Source organism: Channa argus, chromosome 17 (genome assembly GCF_033026475.1).
Source record: "Channa argus isolate prfri chromosome 17, Channa argus male v1.0, whole genome shotgun sequence".
NCBI classification, from domain to species: domain Eukaryota; kingdom Metazoa; phylum Chordata; class Actinopteri; order Anabantiformes; family Channidae; genus Channa; species Channa argus.
Window position 1 is genome coordinate 3,449,962 of NC_090213.1, and position 21,034 is coordinate 3,470,995.

General features: G+C 41.5%; 1 protein-coding gene across 1 annotated transcript; it reads right to left on the bottom strand.

Moving 5' to 3' along the window:
* Positions 1-201: 201 nt before the first annotated feature.
* On the bottom strand, positions 202-20,591 carry slc30a2 (solute carrier family 30 member 2). Its single transcript, XM_067481914.1, has 8 exons — positions 19,817-20,591; positions 11,620-11,831; positions 9,935-10,081; positions 9,105-9,258; positions 8,457-8,676; positions 7,988-8,093; positions 6,353-6,487; positions 202-5,821 (listed from the first exon to the last, which is right to left on the bottom strand). Exons 1-8 carry the CDS (start codon positions 19,897-19,899, stop codon positions 5,676-5,678), a joined length of 1,203 nt encoding a protein of 400 aa, XP_067338015.1. The 5' UTR covers positions 19,900-20,591; the 3' UTR covers positions 202-5,675.
* Positions 20,592-21,034: the final 443 nt, after the last annotated feature.

Sequence of the window (21,034 nt, forward strand, 5' to 3'; positions counted from 1 at the left end):
GAGAATTATATTATTATATTGCAGCCCCCTTGATAAATTAAAATTAACTTAGTTTATAATTAGGGAATGATTAATTTGTGATGAAACAATTTTTGTACCAGCTCAATACCATATCAAATGAGGGGGATGCAAACTTTTGGACCCAACATGTGACCAGCTGTATAACCTCAAAGGACGTTAAAACAAACCCGCCTCTTTTCATCAGCTGCAATCTTTTTATTTCACTATACAAAAAAAGAAAAGTTGCCACACTTAAAAATCCGACATCACAGATTTGCCAAGTGGAATCGATGCCACATCACTAGAACACAGACAAGTAGGACTTTTTAAAAGACGGATTATACAAGGAAGATACGTAAACGTATTTACATATGTATACACAAAATCATACACAGAAAATACACAATATTTGACATATTTACACCAGTAACACAAAGTATTTTCGTTACAGACAACAACAGCACAATACAGAGCACTCAAACAGACTGGAATGAATGAATGAACTGGAAAAAGACTTTGTCTCCAGTTTAACGATGCACCGTGTAGAGCACGACTCCAGTGCGCACATATCAAAACTAGTACAGTGAAATGCGTTGGTCATCGTTACATTCAACGTTAGTCTTCAAAGCTGTTGGGTCCATACATATATATATTCTGAATTTGTGTTTTAAAAAGCAAAATCTATTTAAATATACAGGATATTCTTAAAAATTAGTGAAAATATAGATTTTTTTTTTAAAGAAGATATTTTTATCTTTGATTCAACTTCAACATAGTGTTTAAACGTTTTGTAATTGGCAGTTGAACAGGAAACGTCTTACTGTACATGATATTGAGTAACAGCTAACAACCATGCAAGGATGTGGATCAGAGTGGATGTCAACTACAATGTACGATTATTCTTTCTTTTAAAGCAACTATCAACATCAACGCTTTATAGAGTCCGCAAAACATTACAGGCAATGTCAACTGGCTCACTGGCTGCTTATGGTGTGACATGAGAAAAAAGGTTTCCTGCCTAAAACTGTCTGAGGTTCCTTGGAACCTGCTTTAGGTATTTATGGTTCTCCAGAGGTAGAATCCTCATTATGCCAGACGCACTGTTTTCCTCCCTTTAGAACCACAATCAATAAAAAAATGTGTCAATATCTGTTTGCCATCAGTTTCTACAGAGCATATTGCAGCTCCCCAAAAGAGGGTCGTTGTCGAACGTACAATAGGAAAGTACAAATAAGGAAATTGAATAGATCCAATGTTGTGAAAGCCATATACCGGCTCCCCCTGGGATTAATTTATGATTACGGAAATTATCTGCGTGAAAATTGCTTTAATCATTGTCCTCCGAGGAAGAATTTCTCTGATTGATTTTCGATTATTTAATGATCTTTACTTTAAATACTGCAATCAGCCCAACATAGAAAAGTACGGAACTGTTTGGCCATTAAATCTTCTGGGCGTATTCCAGGTCCTATTCTGTCCATTGCAACCTCTGGTTCCTCCCCCAGCTATTCACCAAACTGCCATTACATCTGCTATGGACCTAATAGGTCCCGAGAGGGTGAACCATGTTGTTTGGGTTAAAGAGATGGTTCTTTCCACTAAAGTCAACTTCAGCACTGAATTTCCACTTATACTAGAACATTTGTAATTGAAATTTTTGAGCATATTGTATTTTTGCTTCCACAGTGATGGAGCCTTGCTGAATTCAGGAAGCTTTAGACTTTATCTGGTGTCATTTACTGTGGCAATCGAATAACTAACGGTGATTTCTAATGATTTGTTGATGTTTAATGGGGGAAAAGAATTTAGTTGACTAAACTTGACATTGAGTCCTTGGCTCCTTCCGTCCAAAAATCTCCGGCAAGCAGGACGCTGAACCTCATGCTCCTTCCAACATCTGCATAGGTGGAAAAGTACATCCTACTGCTAAACGAGATGCGAAATACAAAATCACACTTATGCTCCAGATGGAAATTAAACCATATTTGCCTTAATATTCTAAACAAGTAGCCGACAACACTGCAGACTTCCATGTTGGACTTTAGCACCCTAAATGCCGTATCAAGCCAGTGGACGGCTGGATGGATGCATGGGTGAAAGCTCAGAGAACAGAGAGACATATAGTAGATTGATGGGCATCACTGAAGCTGCAGGAGCAAAGACAAGACAGATAACAGCATGAAGCTAAAAACGAATTGTCCGACTGCAGGACTAAATCATTGTTGCCCTCAGACCCGAATGCCTGCTCAGAGGTGACAGTGAATGCTTTTTCAGCCTGACAGTTATCGTTTTCCTTCTCTTCCGTCCATATCAACAATGTGCCCACTATTAGGCCAACTCTGCTCACTGAGGAACACACTGAAGACAATGTCTGCAACACTATGAAACATGTCCCACTGATCTCAACTCATCCACTTGTGCTAAAATCTTTGGCAGGATGTGATAATATAAAATTAAATACAGTAGACTTTGATAATTCCCGAATAACATAACAGACATTTGAGCCAGCATATTATGATGAGGCATAGTACATCATAATGTTTAAAGGGAGGACTAGGACAGACCAGAATGCTGGAAGTTTTACAGTTCCTTGCAAAAGAAATTCATGCCCCTTGAAATTTTTTCGTGTTTTTCATGTGACAACCACAATTGAAAGTGTGATTTATTGGGATTTTATATTATAGACCAACACAAAGTGGTGCGTTCTTATGAAGTGAAGGGAAAATTCAAAATGTTTTTAAAGATTTTTACAAATACATATCTAAAAAATGTGGCGTGCATTTGTACTCAGCCCCCTTTACTCTGACACCACTAACTAAAACCCAGTGGAACCAATTGTTTTCAGAAGTCACCTAATTAGTAATAAGTCCACCTGAGTGTAATTTTACCTCAGTATAAATGCAGCTGTTCTGTGAAGCCTTCAGAGGTTTGTTAGAGAACATTAGTGAACAAACAGCATCATGAAATCCAAGGAACACAGCAGACAGGTCAGGGATAAAGTTGTGGAGAAGTTTAAAGCAGGATTGGGTTATAAAAAAACATCCCAAGCTTTGAACATCTCATTGAGCACTGTACAATCTATCATCCGAGAATGGAAAGAGTGTGGCCCAACTGCAAACCTACCAAGACGTGGTCGTGCACCTAAACTGACAGGCCGGGAGAGGAGAACATTAATCAGAGAAGCAGCCAAGGGGCCCATGGTAACTCCGGAGGAGCTGCAGAGATCCACAGCTCAGGTTGGAGAATCTGCCCACCGGACAACAATTTTTGGCCTAAATGCAAAACCCTATGCACGGTGGAAACCTAAAACTGCACATCACCCTGAACACACCATCCCCACCGTCAAACGTGGTGGTGACAGCATCATGTTGTGAAGATGCTTTTCTTCAGCAGGGACAGGGAAGCTGGTCAGAGATTATGGGAAGAGGGATGGAGCCAAATCCAGCGTGAAGAAAACCTGTTAAAGTCTGCAAAAGACCTGAAACTGGGAAGGAGGTTCACCTTCCAGCAGGACAACGACCCTAAACATACAGCCAGAGCTACAATGGACTGGTTTAGACCAAAGCCTGTTTTTGTGTTAGAATGACCCAGTCAAACTCCAGACTGAAATCCAATTGTAGACTTGAAAACTGCTGTTCACAGACGCTCACCGTCCAATCTGACTGAGCTTGAGCTATTTTGCAAAGAAGAACGGGCAAAAATTTCATTCTCTGGATGTGCAAAGCTGGTAGAGACAAAATACTTGCGGCTGTAATTACAGCAGGACATAACTCTACAAAGTGTGGACTCGGGGCCTGAATACAACTGCACGTCACACTTTTCAGGTATTTATTTGTAAACACTTTTTTGAAAATCATTTTTCATTTTCCTTTCACTTCACAATTATGTTCCACTTTGTGTTGGTCTGTCACATAAAATCCCAATAAAATTCATCTACCTTTGTGGTTGTAACGTGACAAAATGTGGTATGAATACTGCTGCAAGCCACTGTGGGTTCAGAGTAAGAGGTCAAGACCAGGACTCATTTTACCACATCCCAACCTTCTGCCCCTTTTTGGGTCTTGGTTTTTCCATACACAGTATTATTTTCACGTGTCCACAGGTTTGGAAATATCTTTTTTTTTTTTTTTACTAACTGAACTAATAAGTTGCATTGATAAAACTATTAAATCACCATCAGCCAGTCGTCTAATGTTGATGGCTAAAGTTTAAGCTCCTCTTTGGGGAAGTTATTACAAATTTCATGCAGTAGATTGTGTCATCAAATGGCTTCCTTTCGACCTTTAGTGGAAAAGCAGGTCAATGGAACAAACTTGACAGTGGACTGTAGAGTGAGAATCTGGTAGACGGGCCAACTAGAAGAGTTAGTGCTGAAAGAACAGACATCAAAGTCATCCATGTGTCTCTTTAAGGGCTCCGTGCTAAACGTTGTGGGCTACCCATTATTTGATGTGTCATTCTATTGTTAGGAGTCCAGCAGCCTTATCACAGATGTGGAAATAGCAGTAGTTTAAAGCTGTCCTAAGGTTTTTCCGAGTTGGATGTGTCTGGTTATCTGGCAGTGTCCTAAATTTCTATGAAATATAACAAAGCGGGCAGCGTTTGACAGGAAGCACTGGAACAGACAAACAAACAAACCAACATGTTCATTACTTAAGTTGAATATTTAATAAACTAAAACTGATACTGGTATTTTAGGCCTTGGCTTAAATTTTATTCTGTCTTCGCCTCCTTAGGGACGTGACCCACTAAGCTGTCGGTCGACCCAACGTTGGGCCATCGGTGATCATCTGTCGCTCTAGTTTTTGCGGCGCTTCCTGCACCGTTGACACTAGTTGAACTGATGTTTGCAGCTTTTCAGCCAGTTCAGCATGTGGAGTCAGCAGTGCTCCCCGTCCATAAGGGAAACCACTCTGAGCGGCTATTCAGCTCAGCTCGTCAATGCTCGACACACAAAATGTCATCCTAAATGTGAGCCCACATCTAACGATCCCTTCTAGGGGGATGAACGGTGCTGGAAGTTGGGATCATTACATCCCAACAACCTTGTCTAGCTAAGGAGCCTATGTAGGCCACTGAGGACCACCGTGGAGGTTGTAACTGGGTCCCCTAGCTGCTACTTGCAAAAGAAGAATAACGTTTCCAACCAGGAAGAAAGTCCAGTTGACAGGACTCAAAGTCTACAGACGAAAGCCCCACCTGGATGACTGAGAACCCTCATCACCATCATACAGTACAGACGTTTGGATAAAGAAGCAGTTTAGCTATGTGGCATATTGGTTTTCTAAAAACAGGACCAACATTTTGGCAAACTGTCCAGAGACATATCAGCCATGATCCGTACAGTGGAATCGCACCAGTTTTTGGTTAAAACAAAAGAAACATGCAACATCATGGACTGGAGAACACCACACCCATTTTTGGAGCAAACTCCAAGGCTTTGTTGGCATGTTCCATGTTAGTATGGACCTCCAGCATCATGACTACACTACCAACACATGGATGTCTTTGCAGTCACGTTTTTTTGGGGGCGGCATAGTGGGAATGCAACAATCTACCAAAAACTCATTCTCCTCCTTTAACACGAGTCCAGTCCACCTGGAGCAAATGAAAACGTGCCTGAGCCTGTTCCATGTCCCGTTGCGTGCAGTCCAGTATCAGCATCAGTATCAGCATCAGTCACTTGGGTCTTGGCAGTAGGAGCAGTGGCTCATGTCTTCAGTGTAGCACTCGACCTGGATGGTGACGCTGTAGAAACCAAACTTGGTGTTGAGCAGATCGGTGGCCTCCTGCAGCACAGACTGAGGATCAGCGCCCTCCTCTGGAAGAAGCAGAAAAGCACACAGTGACTATGAGACGCTGCTCCTCTGCCCTTCCCTACTTTGCTTTACATCTGTTTAGTGAAACATGAGAACTTAGTGCAGCTAGAAAGTGTGATTGAAATGGAGAATTCAACTGGCGTGAAATTAATGCTCAGGCTTTAGAATGTGGAGGATGTAGATGGTAATGATACGGCTGATGGCTCCAGAATCTTATTGTAATTTCAGCATAATATACATTTGAAATTTCTATCAGATACAGGTTGGTTGGAGCTGAAATCTGTGTCCATAAATCTACATGTTGTTCAAACGGTAAAAGACCCCCAATGCCCTTATTGTTAAGATTTGTCAGGTCTCAGTTGTCCAACTGAATTATGCGTGTGATGTTATTTTACCACAGGTTGCTTTCGTTCCTTACTGGTCAGTTTCAGTGCTGACCGGCGACAACAACAAGGCCCAACGACCCTACAGGTTACGTGAACGTCGTTCTAAGCTTTAAAGGTGAATGTGGTGTATTCTGTTGGTGTGCTTACCTATGGCCAGGTGAACTGAGACCAGTGCTTGGCCCAGGGTCAGGGCCCACAGGTGCAGACAGTGCATGGACTTCACAGCTTTCACAGATAGCAGCACCTCCTTCACAGAGTTGAACTCTATCCCCTTAGGAGACCCTGAAAAACAGCAGGCCACGCGTTCATACAATGTCCTTCCACCTGTGTGTTAATTTGAGCGTGTTGCCTCAGCTTGCACTCAGTCTGCCCCCAAAGGCATGTTACCTTTAAGTTACAGTGTGCAGCTTAAGCTTGTGAGACTCCACATCAGTCCTCTCTGCTCCGCCAACCTCTACCTGCTGTGAAACAGCTTTGCCTCACTCTTTACGCTCCGCCACACACTACACAGCCTTTCAAGTGGGCGTCTTTATGAGTCTTCAATGCATGACAGTGTTACAGAACAATGAAGCAAAAAATCATTTCCCTTCTCTAATTAGTTGTGAAGATAAGTGATGGGGCCAGTTTCTATGAGGAAAATGTTGCACACTGTGGCCTGTGATTCCTGAAAAACTTAATTATGGACAGTTCTTCAGACAATAACTCACTGCTAACCTTTATGGTTTTTCCTTACTTCACCGTAAAGGGCAGCATCACCAGGTCTCATCTTTCTTTCTGTGGCTTTAGTTTAGGTTTTAAAGGTACATGAATGCTTTTACACGTCACTGTCTAGTTCCCTCTATTCCTCTGCGTCTAGCTGAAACACGTGTCCAGATGACATCACCTGCTGGAGTTTTTCATCAACAGGAGTTCAGATGATGTCATCTGTGGGAGCATCTGGAGGCATTTTTCAGCTAGAAGTAGAGAGATGTTTTAATATAGGGAAGTCAAAGGCATTTGTGTACATGTACTATTCAAATTAGGACCAAAAGATGCAAATTCAAAATCAGTGAAGGCGTCGCTGTAACTGTTTAATGTCACATTTATTCTGTCACGATTGGCTGCGTTGTCATTTTGTGCAAGTGACACCACTGTTAATAATTTGAACAAATCCAATATGAACAATTGAACAGTTCCTGAAAGAGAAACTGCAGCCATGTGTCATCTCGGCTTCACCGTGTTGCTTCTTGGCATCACAGTCCTCGTTCTGTCAACGGTGAGTGTTGCTTTCAGGAGGGTCGTGTCGAGGAAGTTCACTGATGTGCTTACGTCCCAAAACTCATAGTCCATCCCGAGGACGTGACTCTCTGTGCCCTTGTTCTCTACATAAATGAAAAATTGTTCACTGCTGTATTAAAAAAGCTTAGAGTTTAGCAACATCCTGCTGCTACTTTCTGACCGTACTCACTCTGAAGCAAGTGGATGCAGATTGACGTCTTCCTTACACTAAAATAATGCTCCGAACTAACTCGTGAATGCACATGACGGCCATTAGTATCGTGTGATGCTGACCTTGTCAGTTGAGGTCAAAACTTGACAGGTTGAGCACAGCTGCAGGCAAAGTAACCATCGCTGTGTATAGGAAAATGGTTTTGAACAATGCTTTCATTTTCTTTATTCACGCTAATCCACAGAGAAGACTGATCCCATTGGACGCAGCCTGGAGAGTAAAATCTCGGTTTTTGTCTAACTCTCTGCTAACGAGCATGTTTGAGTACGACTGTTGCTGTTTAGCTCAGGTACCTTCCATTAATATCCTGAAGACATCTCTGAGGATGGTGACGGTGGTGCAGAGGACAAAGACAGAAAAAAGGAATGTACAGATTGGATCTGCCACTTTGTACTCGGGCTGAAAGAGAGAAAACCAGATTATGGCAACTTTACAAAGAGACATCAGATGGTGCTTCCCAAAGCCACTGAAACGCTCAGGGCAGGAGAAGGACCATCTTGCATCATGAAAGAAATGTTTAACCCATTCATCCATAGCAAACAGGACAGAGAATAATTTAAAGCATTCATGCTTTCTTCTGACTCTTGAGCACAATAGAGTTGAATATAATTGAATGTCTATTAAAACTGAATATTTAATAACAGGAATTTAAAAAAATTATATTATACATAGGAATTAGATGAGTGGATTATACTTCATTACTTTAAAGGGCCAAACTGACATTTTGGTCTCACCCTAACATGAATGTGACCTATATCTGACCCGAAAGTAGATGATGGTAGCTGCCACCATGACGCCGATGCTCTGCAGCAGGTCTCCGACCACGTGGATGAAGGCGGCGCGGATGCTGGTGTTGCCGTGGCCGCTGAGGAGCGTGTGGCTGTGGCCCTGAGTGACGGGACTCTGGCCGTCCTCATCAATCTGGTGATAACCGCTGCCGTGAGCGTGGAACGTGGTCGAGTGATGCAGGATGTAGGCCATTCTGCAGAGACACGGAGGCACGTTCGTCTTAGTTCACGAAACACTTTACATCCACTATTTTACCAATGGATTAATATTAGAAAATCACTAGTGAAAAAGGAAGCACTCAACATGGGGAAACAACTTATCTCGGGATTTCAAGATGATTGAAAAAAATAAACTTAATGTGGCCAATCTCTTTCTGAGCTGTAACAAATAAACAGAAAAGAAACTAAAAAGTTTCAAGAGCTCATTGTAATGTCAGTTTTACACAAATCCAGGCTTATGACATTTCACATGTGGTTAAATAATGAATAGGGTGATGTTAAACGGAGCCAGTACATAAGTTCAGCCCCACATTCGCTGAAGTTTTATAGCAACAGGCTTTTGAAACAAGACCCACACACCACTTTTAATGTACTCCGTTAAACCCATTAACACACCACTCACATAATGTTCACGATGACCGCACACCCGGAGGTGACTAACATTACATGGCCATCAATCTCATAGTCGTTGCGTACGATCCTCTCGATGGCTAAATAGACCAGAGCGCCCGTGACGATCCAGATGGACATGACTGAGATGAATGCCCCGAGGATCTCTGCAGGGAAGAGAGGCAGGAATTTTACCCAGCACTTTCCATAGGGTATAACCTCAGCATCTTACAACATTAGATAAAGACCCACACTAAGAAGTGAACAATATGCAGCATAAATGTAAAGCTGCATTAACCCTGTGAACGAACACATTGAATTGTAATACATTTTTATAAAGGATGCAACTGCAGTTTAGAAATGCAACAAGTGCAGATCAACCACAGATTCAGATTTTCTCAGGACAGAGATTTTTTATGTAGCTCTTTCATTCTTATCTCTTCTACTATGTAGTGTATATTTTTCTATGCACTTGTAACTACATTTTGCTGATGTGTTGCATAAATAAAAGGTATTTGAACAAATACATTTGTCATATTAATACATTTTTGAGCCATGCAGGACTGTTGCATGTTTGCACGTGGGTTGCAAATGCTGTGTAGCATCGGTTTTGATTGGGAGTGAAACAAATAAAAAAATTCAGGTTGAAAATTGTAGCTGGCTTGTTAGAAAGGCAGTGAAACGGGCCCCTGGCTTATAACTCATTCACACAGATTCTCCACGAGTAGCTGGTCTTTGTCACACTTCTTCCACACCTGTCATCAAACCCAATCTGACATTAAGTAAAAGCAGCAGCACTGTAGAGATGAAGATGTAGACTTGTTCGTGATGGTTGGTCCTTACCTGATCTGTGCCAGCCAAAGTTCATGGTTTTGGTGGGCGGTCTGGAAGAGATCCACAGGGAGAACAGGCTCACCATCATGCTGCCAAAATCTGTGAGGAGGTGGGCCGCGTCCGTCATGATGGCCAGACTGTGGGCCAGGTAGCCTCCTGTGGGAAATCAGGAAATAACCATGTGGCACTGTTGAACTGTGCCGGCAGAAACTTTACAACTGTTGGGTATCGCTGAAAAATGCAAAAATTGATCGATTACTCAATTACACAGTTGACACAAGTAATTACTTACATTTTCTACTATTTTTAAGTTAAGTATTTTTAAGTAAGCAAACACAGAAGCTACTGTGTCATAAGGAAGCAAAATTTAGAAAACCTGCTGACATGGAGAGAAAGGGCTGAGCAGGAAGTCACTCTCAGACTTTACCTGCATCTGTCTTTACTATTTCAAGGCAAATAAAACAGGTCAAGCAGCTACCATACTTATATAGTACTATATACTTATATATAATACTAGCGCAAAACGAATCGGCAGGTCAAAACGTATTTTCACTTCACAAAATCCTTCACATTCTGTTTATTGTGAAGGTGACATGCAAACCATTTTTAAAAGTATGTGAACAGATTGAGGTCAGAAAAACTGAGCCAACTAGTCCATAACGAGGACACATCTGGCGGACATCTCTTATTCCATGCTTCAAAGCATGTTATTTTTAAAATGTCCTTTTTTTTTTTTGTTATCAACATGATAAAGTCCCTGCAGGATCTCAAATGACTAATGACATATTAAATTTGTCATAAAGGCTTAGAGATGGAGAGATTACCTAAGCAGTTACAGGTAAAGACACTTTGTGCAGCCGGATGAGATTTTAATATATTCCAGAAACCTAGAGGAGCAGCAGCAGCATGTCAGGGCTGTGATGTTACCGTTGCTGGAGAATCAGCTCTGTGTCATAGCCGAAAAGTAGGAGTTTCACAGTTTTGTGCTTCCCCCTGGAAAGATCTCGTTGGGCAGTGGTCAGGTTAGTGCAGCCTTTTCTGGTCTGGACCGATCACAGAAACCCACCAGGCGCCTCAATCCAGTCTCGTTGGTCACTTTTTTTTCTCGTGGTCTCATTTTGTCCTGTCCTATCGTCCGGGGACCCAGAACATCAAGCCCGGTGCTCTTCTACCACTTCTTTAGCGTTTGTATTTGCTGTTTTATCCCCGGCACACGTGTGCACTCTTCTCGTTTTGGGTGTTTAATATCTAAACTCAAGTCTAGTCATTCATCTAACCAGAATCTGAGCACACGACTTACTTAAAAAATATCCCCAAGACATGCGGGAACTTGAAGACAGTTGCAGTAAAGTCCTGGCAGAGTATCACTGGAGGAGAGACCCACCATCTGGTGATGTCTATATGTTCCAGATGTTGGACTAAAGACATTTAATTAAAGATTTGCAACCAAGAATAAAAACTAATGATGTCATGCAGGATTATGTTAATCAAATACCTTTGTTCAGGACCTATAGGTTAGCACACATCATTTCAAATTAATTGTGGTGAGATTCAGAGCTATGATGATAAAAATTGTGCCACTGTTTTTACATGATATAGATGTATATAGATATTCGCCATAGTGATGTTTTGATTAAGAATGAAACTGATCTTGTTCTCTGTGATTCTGCAGGTTTGACCCTGTAGCCATTTACCTATGACCTCGCCAATCATGAACACGAGGCACACGGCCGAGGCGATGTAGAGTTTCTTCCTGGCCAGCAGCTTGTCGGCGCTCTCCTCGTGCGCCGGTGCCTTGGCGCCGTGACAGTGGGCACCGACGGGTCGCTTCAGCTCGATGGCGCTGGCCATGTTGCCGTTCTTAAATGGGAAGTCGGGATACTGGTCTTTGGAGTCTGGAAAGGAGCTGAGATGAGATACAGAGCAGGTTTGTCAGTAATGTGTTAATAAAGATAAAGTCCATTCGTTCCATTTGAAGTTTGTTTAAAAAACGCAGGACTTCCTTATTTTAATGGGATGGGAGCACGTCTCACTCACTTTATAACCCTTTCTATGCAGCACCATGCCACCGTCTATTAGTTTCATCATCCAGATGGGAAAAGTTGGCCTTCAGTTATCAGTGTGGGCTCACAGCTTTAAATGTGTTTTTGCTTTAATTTTGTCTCTCAGGAAATCAGCCTGGAGGCTTTTCATCCGTGTAACACGCACTTGCACGGATATTCGTGTGAGTGGTTGACTTTACAGTGACTCTGTTCTTATTTCTTCACCCAAACACTTATGGAAACAAATAATCTCTAATCTTTGCTAAATGCCGATCGCACAGACTGAATGTGATGTAGCGTTTTTATGATCTGCCCGGTGGTTACACTCCGGCTTCCGGCCTGGTATGAGGCTGCCACACATCAGATTCGACTTCTGTCGAGACGTGTTGGCACACAAGTGTTTGATCACAGTAAAGGTGTTGTAGAGAGAATTGATTTTGTGAGTAAATGTTGCAGCAGAGCACAGTATCATTCGGACGAGCGACGGTGGGACACAAAGTGGAAACCTGACAAAGCTGCTTCCAGTGTTCAGTTAAGTGGTCAAATGGGGGGAAGGGTCATCGTAGAAAGAACTAGCTGAACTCCATTAATGCTGACAGTGAGGAGTGTGTGTGTGTGTGTGTGTGTGTGCAGCTTTTTCTTTCAGAAATTCATTATCATTAGCTACTGTCCAGCTGCCTCTAACAACACACTGAACAAAAGTGTGTGAAAACAACACTAAGAGGAATTAAGGCCCCAGTTTGTCTCCCATCCCCCACACACACTTCAAAATCCCGCGTCCGTCTGAATGAGCAGAAATTCCCGAACATCTGCGTGGGAACAGCGTGTTTCCATCCACAGTATTCATGCAAATATTAGAACACAAAAGATGGCGGTGCTCAGACGCCATGAAGCCACGGGCAGAAAAATGACCCAACGGGATGATGTAATTAAAAATAAGTACTTTCTCTTTGTTTCATGCATTTACAAGAGGGATGCTACGGTTTCCTCCTCTTATGTTTTCATCTGCTCCTATATTTCTGCTTTTACTCGCATACATTCGCTCCACGTGACAGTTTTAGTTACTGCACTTCTACACAGACGTCACATCTCAGCCAAAGATGCTACTTAGTGCATTTATTTCTTTGACAATCAGACCAGATCAGCTATGAGCTTTCTCCACTTTCACTACTGGTAGTAGTACAGACACTATTCCTACGAGCATATGCTGCAGGGGATGTGCCATAAATCAGCCTACAGGGGAATTAAAGGAGGTTATGAGGATGTGGTTGCCCGTGGTCATACACACACTTAGGTACAGTAAATATTCACACTACCAACATACAGCTGGATTTAAACCATGAGAACAAAACAAAATGCTGACTCCTCCATTTTCATCACACACACACACACACACACACACACACGCCCAGGTTGCTGTTCTTGGTGAGGGACAGCTGCGATGGTTTGTCTAATGAGGTGGAAAAAAACTAATTTGGGCTCAGTTGAGATAACCACACACACACACACACTTAATGTTACACACTTCACATAGGAGATTGCATTGTACCATGATTATCCTTTATCTCACACACACACACACACAAATAGCCTTCATACATACAACACGTACACACAGACGGGAGCTTTGGAGCCTTGTGGGTAATGTTATGAATGTGAGCATGAATCCACCCAAAAACAGGCAATGGAGGCGAAATCCACAAAAGCACACGTGATGTTTGTGGAGATTCACAAACATTACACGTACAACATCTGTGGAGTTGATGAAGTTATATTTAAGATTTTAAACGCGCTTTAAATCACATTCTGTAAAATACAGTTGACATATTTGGTATTTGTTCCTATTGGTTTCCCGACATATTTTTTAAAGTTCCTGCACATGTGTGAATCTGTGTATATTTAAAGAAAAAATCCTAAGCAATAAATCATTAAACGTAGCCCAGACCTGGTAATCAGCAGCAAACACTGGATGCATCACGGGATTAATACGTGAGAATAACTCAGAGGGCGGAAACGAGATGTAACACTCAGTGTGTGACCCACAAGCTCCTGTAACAACTATTAGCATAAATCTCTCACGGTTTCTCTCAGATTTTCCCTTTTTATGAAGATACATTTTCTGTGAGCCATAGTTAGCAGACGCTTCACATCAATACCAAACTGTTAAAGTAGCTGCAGCCAACACATCAAATCTTGTTTTGCAGAATCCAACTAGCTTTTATTGATGCCGTTTCACCTTTGGGTTCATTTTTGTGCTTCCATCGTTTTTCCGTAATTTGTGATTTACTGTAGATTGTTTTTGTTCATAAGTGTGACTTAGATGTAGATCTGATCATATTGTAATGTATATACACACACCCCCGACTCTTGCCACAGATAAGTTAGATAATATCTAATATTTCATTGTTTGTGTTGATTTGTGTGACCCAGTTGTTACATCATTGTGTTTACTGTCCTGCCAGATCTGCAGTATCCTGTAAAAGTATGTGACTCTTTTTTAAAATGATTTCTGTGCTTGTAACACATTAGTCAAATGTATTTGCTTGTACTATTTCATTCGGTGTAATGCTGATGTCCCGCAGCACAGTGGAGGTGATGTGGTCGCTCAGCAATGCAACTGAATCAGTGGCTACTTGGCTCAGAGTCCTCAAGACTCTATGCGAGCTTTCTGCCGAGGGTCCCCACCCGCTGGGGTTGTAAAATACCCCAGCAGGGCTTTTAAATCTCCGCTAATTGGACATAAGAAGGTTCGTCTGATGTCATGTAAGTACTGCGTTCTTTGTTTGCCCTGCACAGCTGCTTAATGAACAAAGTTGGTTTGATATCAGTGGGCAAAAAAAAAGAAGATGAATTTCCATGTAAAACCCAACTTCACGTGGTAAATACTTTTGCTTGTTTTTTTTATGCCTTATACAATATATATTTGTAATTTATAGTGATTTTGTATTACTGTAGTCAACATCTCGTGGTCACGTTATTTTTACCTGTTGTCCTTTGGCCAGTTTATAAACCAACACACCCCAGGAACAACAAGACGTAAAGCAGCTAAATTAGCAGAACCCGTTTATCGTTTGTTACTGAGTGTAGCACTGAAATTAAGTCGGGTTCCTCCTGTCTAAGGTTTGGTAACAGGAACCTCTTCCAACCAGTTTCCAAATTCCAATGTGTTTTTTTATTCTGAGGTTCTGTCCTGCAACAGAACCTGCAACATGCACCTCATGTCAAGTCCTTCATTACGCAGTGAATCAACAAATCGCTGCCTCGGCTTCAGTGTGACTTTCCTTTGGCAAAGCGGCAGCACCGAACAGATGCTCGGTCCTCAAAATATTAGGAATATTAGATTTCATTTTGGAACCGAGTTCATTTTGTTGGTCAATACCCCACAGGGCAGGTGTGCAGTGTGCACAGGCCCCTTCGCTGACACTTGGCGTCAGCGGAGCCGAGAGACCTGAGGGAAGGTTCAGTGATCTGTGAAATGATGTGATATGAAAAGGCCTCAAAAGAGCTGTCTGCTGAAGGAAAAAGTAGCCACTGAGCATTTAATTACCGCTGCATTCTGCTTTATTGAAAGCCATCCAATATTTTTTGTAGCTGATATAACGATGCCTGCAGAGATAAAACTGCTGCAGAGCTGAAGTGCACGACGCTTTGTCTTTCGAGGGAGTTGCTCCACTTGCTTCAACGGACCAGTCGGTGACGACTGTAATCTTATTCCGCTTTCCACATTTGTGTGGCATGATAATCAGATTAAACTGCAATTTTGTGTTGTATGTCGGTGATCAGTCCGTGTGTTCTGACTGTACCCAGCACTTTCCTTCTTCATTGGTGCCCAGTTGCTGCTCCTTCGCCAGTTCACACACGCATTCACACACCACTGGCAGCAGCTGCGAGGCGTTGGCCTGACTCAACCAGGAGCAATTTCGGGGTTGGGTGTCTTGCCCAAGGACACTCTGACATACGGGCGGGAGGGGATGGGGATTCATTCTCCAACAGTGGGATTGGTGGGCGACCCCTCCACCTCCTGAGGCGCAGACGCACAATGAATATGTTACGTCCTATAGTTTGTTCAGCCCAGTTCTAATAAAACCAAACAATCTTATTGGGCAGAGTGAATGTGATCACTGTGGTCTCGACAACAACCTATGTTTTGTGTGAATAGTCCAATTGTTACTACTGGCTCAGTCTGGTGTCCTTTTTTTTTCTCTCTCTTACTGATGCAACTCTCTTTGTGTTTTACCGTTTGTGTGGATTCACTTCTGTAACGTACAAAACAATTTTGCTGATGGGGGTAAAGAGCCACCACCTGTCCAAAACGTCCCATCTGCGTTTGCCTGCGCTGAGATCTGGTGAATGCAAGGACCACTGCATATGATTCCCATTGTTCTTATACTTGCCAAGCCATTCAGTCGCCCATGAGTCCAATGCATTCTCATTCTGGAAGTGACCACTGCCTTCAGGATAGAAATGCTTCATCTGAGGAGCAACTTTGCAATGAGTGGACCCAAACTATGGCAACAGAACTACAGAGCTCAGCACTTTGAGAATGTTTGCTAGCATGAAGTCGCAACGCATTTTAACATTTCATCGTCTACAGTTCATACCAGCGGCTTTCGGCTTGTGCCTTTGTTTTCCGCACATTGATTTGGCACGAGTCTCCTCCTCCGAGTCACCCTCCCATTTTTAATCACAGTGCCAAACCACATCCTGCTCAAACAGTATCAGACAAACATGGCTCCACAGTAAAAGAGTGTGGGTTGCTGGACTGACCTGCTGCCCTCTGAAAACATTTGGCGCATAATGGGACAAAATGAGAATCCTGGATTGTTGAGCAGCTAAAACCCTTTATCAAGCCAGAACATGGGCCCATTTTAATTTGAGAGTTAAAGTAGGTGTTCATGAAAAAGGGAGATGCAACACGCTGGTAAACATGCTCTTAACTTGAGACATGCTGCTGGCATCAAATTCAAAATTAAGATTTGTTTCTAATAACAATTAAATTGATCAGTTTTAGCATTTGTCCTTGTATTATTTGCAATTAAAATGTTTGAAATGATTTGCAAATCGTTGCATTCTTTTTAATTTACATTTTACGCCGTGTCCCAACTTTTCTGGAAATTGTTATTTCTCCCCTTATTTACTCCGGGTTTTCGATTTAATGTGCCATCCATCTGTACGTTCCCTTATATAGACCATCTTTTTTATATTTTCTTTATGTGAACTAAAGAAGCATTAACACAGCTGAAGCATTACGTTATGCTCATCTGCACTATATTACTCTACAAGTTGTGAGCCACCAGAGACCAGGCTGGTCACCAAGTCCATTTAGAGCCAGAGTGGCTTCACTGTTTATTATCAGAGGAGTTTCTGGAAGCTGCAGCAGTAACAGCTTTCTCTGCCAGACTCCCATTAAACCTCAGCCAAGTATGCTGCCTTCAAGTGCTGTCAGAAATATCACAATTATGAAGGAGTAAATGATCCAAAAAAAAAAAAAAAGGCCTTGGCAAATACAGCTGGCTGAAATCATAAGAACTAATAAAAACGTAATAATGTTCTGTACATTAGTCCAAGTGTAGCCTCGATCTCCATGGCTGATGCTTTATAAACACGTTTTCTGTATCTTTAAATTGGTAACGTTGTTTTGCTCATTATCGCTTGAGATTTGTATGTTTAGCTCATAAAAACGCTGTTGTCTCTGTTGGTCACGGTTTCATTGTTTTATCTGTAACAAAATGGCCTGATTGTATCCACATGATCTACTTTGCAGGTGCAAAGAAGAAGCTTTTATCCTTTTTTATATATATATTTTTTACATTTCCCAATGAGATTTGGGAGATTTGGTGTTTCAGTGATTCCAATATAAGGTTCTACAAACTGTTCTGGATGCTGGACGTCACACATTGGTTTGGTTTTGATGCTACTGAATTACTCTGAATTACTCTGATAATCAACTAATCTTCATACCTCTGAGGATTATTTGTTTTTCTCTGGTTCATATCATTCGAAACCAAAATGTTTAGTCAAACAAAAATTCATTGTTTTTTTCTTTAGTTTTTTTTTTCCTGAAAAATTTATCAAAGTTGACATCAATGGTAACAGCTCCTGCTCACAACCCAGCAAACACACAGTTCTTGTGAATTGCTAATAACTGATCTATAAAGTGTATGAGTCAATGAATTATTAATATCCCATTATTAAAGCCAATCATAGATATATAAAATGTGTATATCCAGTGTGTGTATTCTAAAGGGCCAACGTCAAAGTTTGTTTTAAATGCATTAGATTGTTTTACAAAATATGTATATTCTCACATGAATTGTTTCTCTTCATAATTACTGTGTATATATTTAGCTCTACATGTGAACAGGGAGCGATGCCACCTCCTCACAGAGCACTTTTCTGCCATCTGGGGAAAAAATGTTAAAGATGACACAGTAAACACACACACGCGCGCGCGCGATGCAAATGGTGCATGAAATCCCAAATGCGGTGCCATATGCACGTATCTCTCTTATACTCACACACTTGGGAATAAGCGCACAGCACAACGTGCACGGCCCCTCGCTTCATGTTATTCCTGGAGCGTTTTTGTTTTATGTGTTTTTTTTTTTTAGTCCCTCAAACGGGATTTTTCATGCGCAAAAACTGCAGCTTTGGAGGCGTGAAAGAGTTGATCACCTCCTGCAGTCCATTATCTGTGCTTCAGACACTTATTGATTTGATGTTTGGACGCAGACGCATTGAGAGGCCTTGGCTACATTCGTTTTATGCCATAAAATGCGCAGATTGAGTAACTGTGCATTGATATTAATAGAAGTGAGAAGCTTGAGCGACTTTACTCTAAATGACTTCCCCGATGTTAAAATCCACCTGTTTCCATGTTAGAAAAGCACCAGGTGGGTCTCTGCGGGACCCGAAGTGCGATCTGCTGCAAAATAACGCAGCCGTGGGTCTGATCTTGCAGAGAAAGACGCACAAATGCTTTTTTTTTTTTTTTTTTTTTTTGCCAGATCTGAACAAAACACATTTTTTAATTGTGCGTAACTGCGACTAAAGTGAACCGGGATTTTGTCATTTTTATTTATTTAATTTTGCTTCTCAGCCCTATTTATTTTAAACAACCTTTGAGACAGGCCTTTAAAACGAATCTGGAGAACAGCTACTGTGTTTTTATTTGATTTTTTTTTATGCCTATTCAGGCAAAAGATCTTCATTTTTACCTCTTTCTCAACGTCCTCGCATAACATTTGCTCCAGAAATGAACCCATTTAGGCCTTTTTCTGTGGCTACTCCTACAGGTACAAACACCTACACGGATAATCTCGTGGATTTTCCGTCCGTGCAGGAGCTGCTGCAAGCCTCCCTAATGACAGATGATGAGTTTTTAGCATTGCTCAGTGAACTGGCCCCCGGGGTCATTTGTCACAGGCTGTCCAGGAACAAGTCAAGCATGGAAATGAATTTGTTCATTGACATAAAACAGCCCGCTAGAGCGGCCGCCTGCTTATCATGCACCCCAGTAACGCCTGCTCCCACCGCGGCTCCGTGAACCTCACACGCACCAACAGGGGAATTTCCCTGCAGATGTGCAATATGGGAACTTTTACACCTCAAACTGCTGACACACACATACACACACACGCGCACAGTCAAAATAAAAAATGCAATTAAAAAAAACACATGCTGTCTCCTTTGTGACACTTTCTGTAAACTTGACATAACCTAATAGTTTTACGCGTTATTTCTTTTCCATTTTTACGCACATTTTTTTTTTAAATCACATACCAAATCCCACATCCAGCATCATTCTACATGCATCTGCATTTTGTCTGTAACGTGACATGTGTCCCACCTTTGCAGTTTCAGAGAATACATCTTCGCATTCTTCTCGTGGATCAGGTGAGATTTCTCCGAATTTGCAGCGTTATTATCCATATGTTCGAGCTGCAGTGTCCAGGCTGAGAAGAAATAAGTAATAATGGTGTTTTTTTTTTCTTTCTATTGTTCTTTAGGAATTAAGAAACGGCAGGTCCGGTGTCTCTGATCTTCAGTCGAGGCGGGGAAAAGTGAGAAGAGACTTCATTTCTACGAGCTGCGAGACTTCAGAACAAGCGAATTAATTCCTTCATTGCGGTTTTGAAAAGCAGGAGGGGGAAACCACATGCGTTTTTTCTCGAAGGGAGGTTTTAATTTGGATGGGAGTAGTAGTAGCCTCGAACATGCATCTGCAGCGGCATAGGTGTAGAGCTCCACACTGCAGCTGCTTCAGTCTGGTCTGACTGATGAGCCGGTGCAGACAGGACACCTCCGGTTGGCGAATCCTAATTGGACAAGCATCATCGCAGTAAACGAAATTCAATTGACATATCGGCGCGTGTGAGCTTTACCTGCATAAAGTATCACAAGAATTTATATAATTTCTTTAAAACCCATGGTAGGACGTCAAAATCCCAAATTGTGATGTTGACTTATTTTAAAAAAATACTTGCATTACATCCCATACAGCGGAGTAGCATTATTATGTGTAAATGCGTTACAGATATTTGTCCAAAATTTGTCCTTGAATTGGATTTTTTACCTCATTGTTACGGAGCCTTTATGAATGAACAACAGATTAATCTATGCTCATATGAAAAACTGCAACACAGTTATTTTTACACATTTGTGCCATTGAAAAGCAATAAACATGCCTATTCCTGAATTTAAAGATAGCATATACTTTTTATTAGGGTTATCAGACTTAAACAGTGCCCATCTAAGATGTTGCGTTTAACAATAACCTTAAAGACATATAGAACCTTGTAGAATATTTATTTTTTAATGCTGTATTGCAGCAGTACAAAATACAAAGCAAGATTCAGTGCAAATGTATATTTACATTTAAAATATTGAATGAACTCAAATAATGTAAATGTAAATATATGCGAGTCTTTAGTCTTAGAATGTTGGATGAATATAGGTTTATGGAGGTTATGCAAAACCTCTCACCCTCAATATAAATTATGAGCCATGGGGTTTAAAATGACTCAATCCACAGATTGTTGTCTAAATTTATAAACAGTGTATTTTA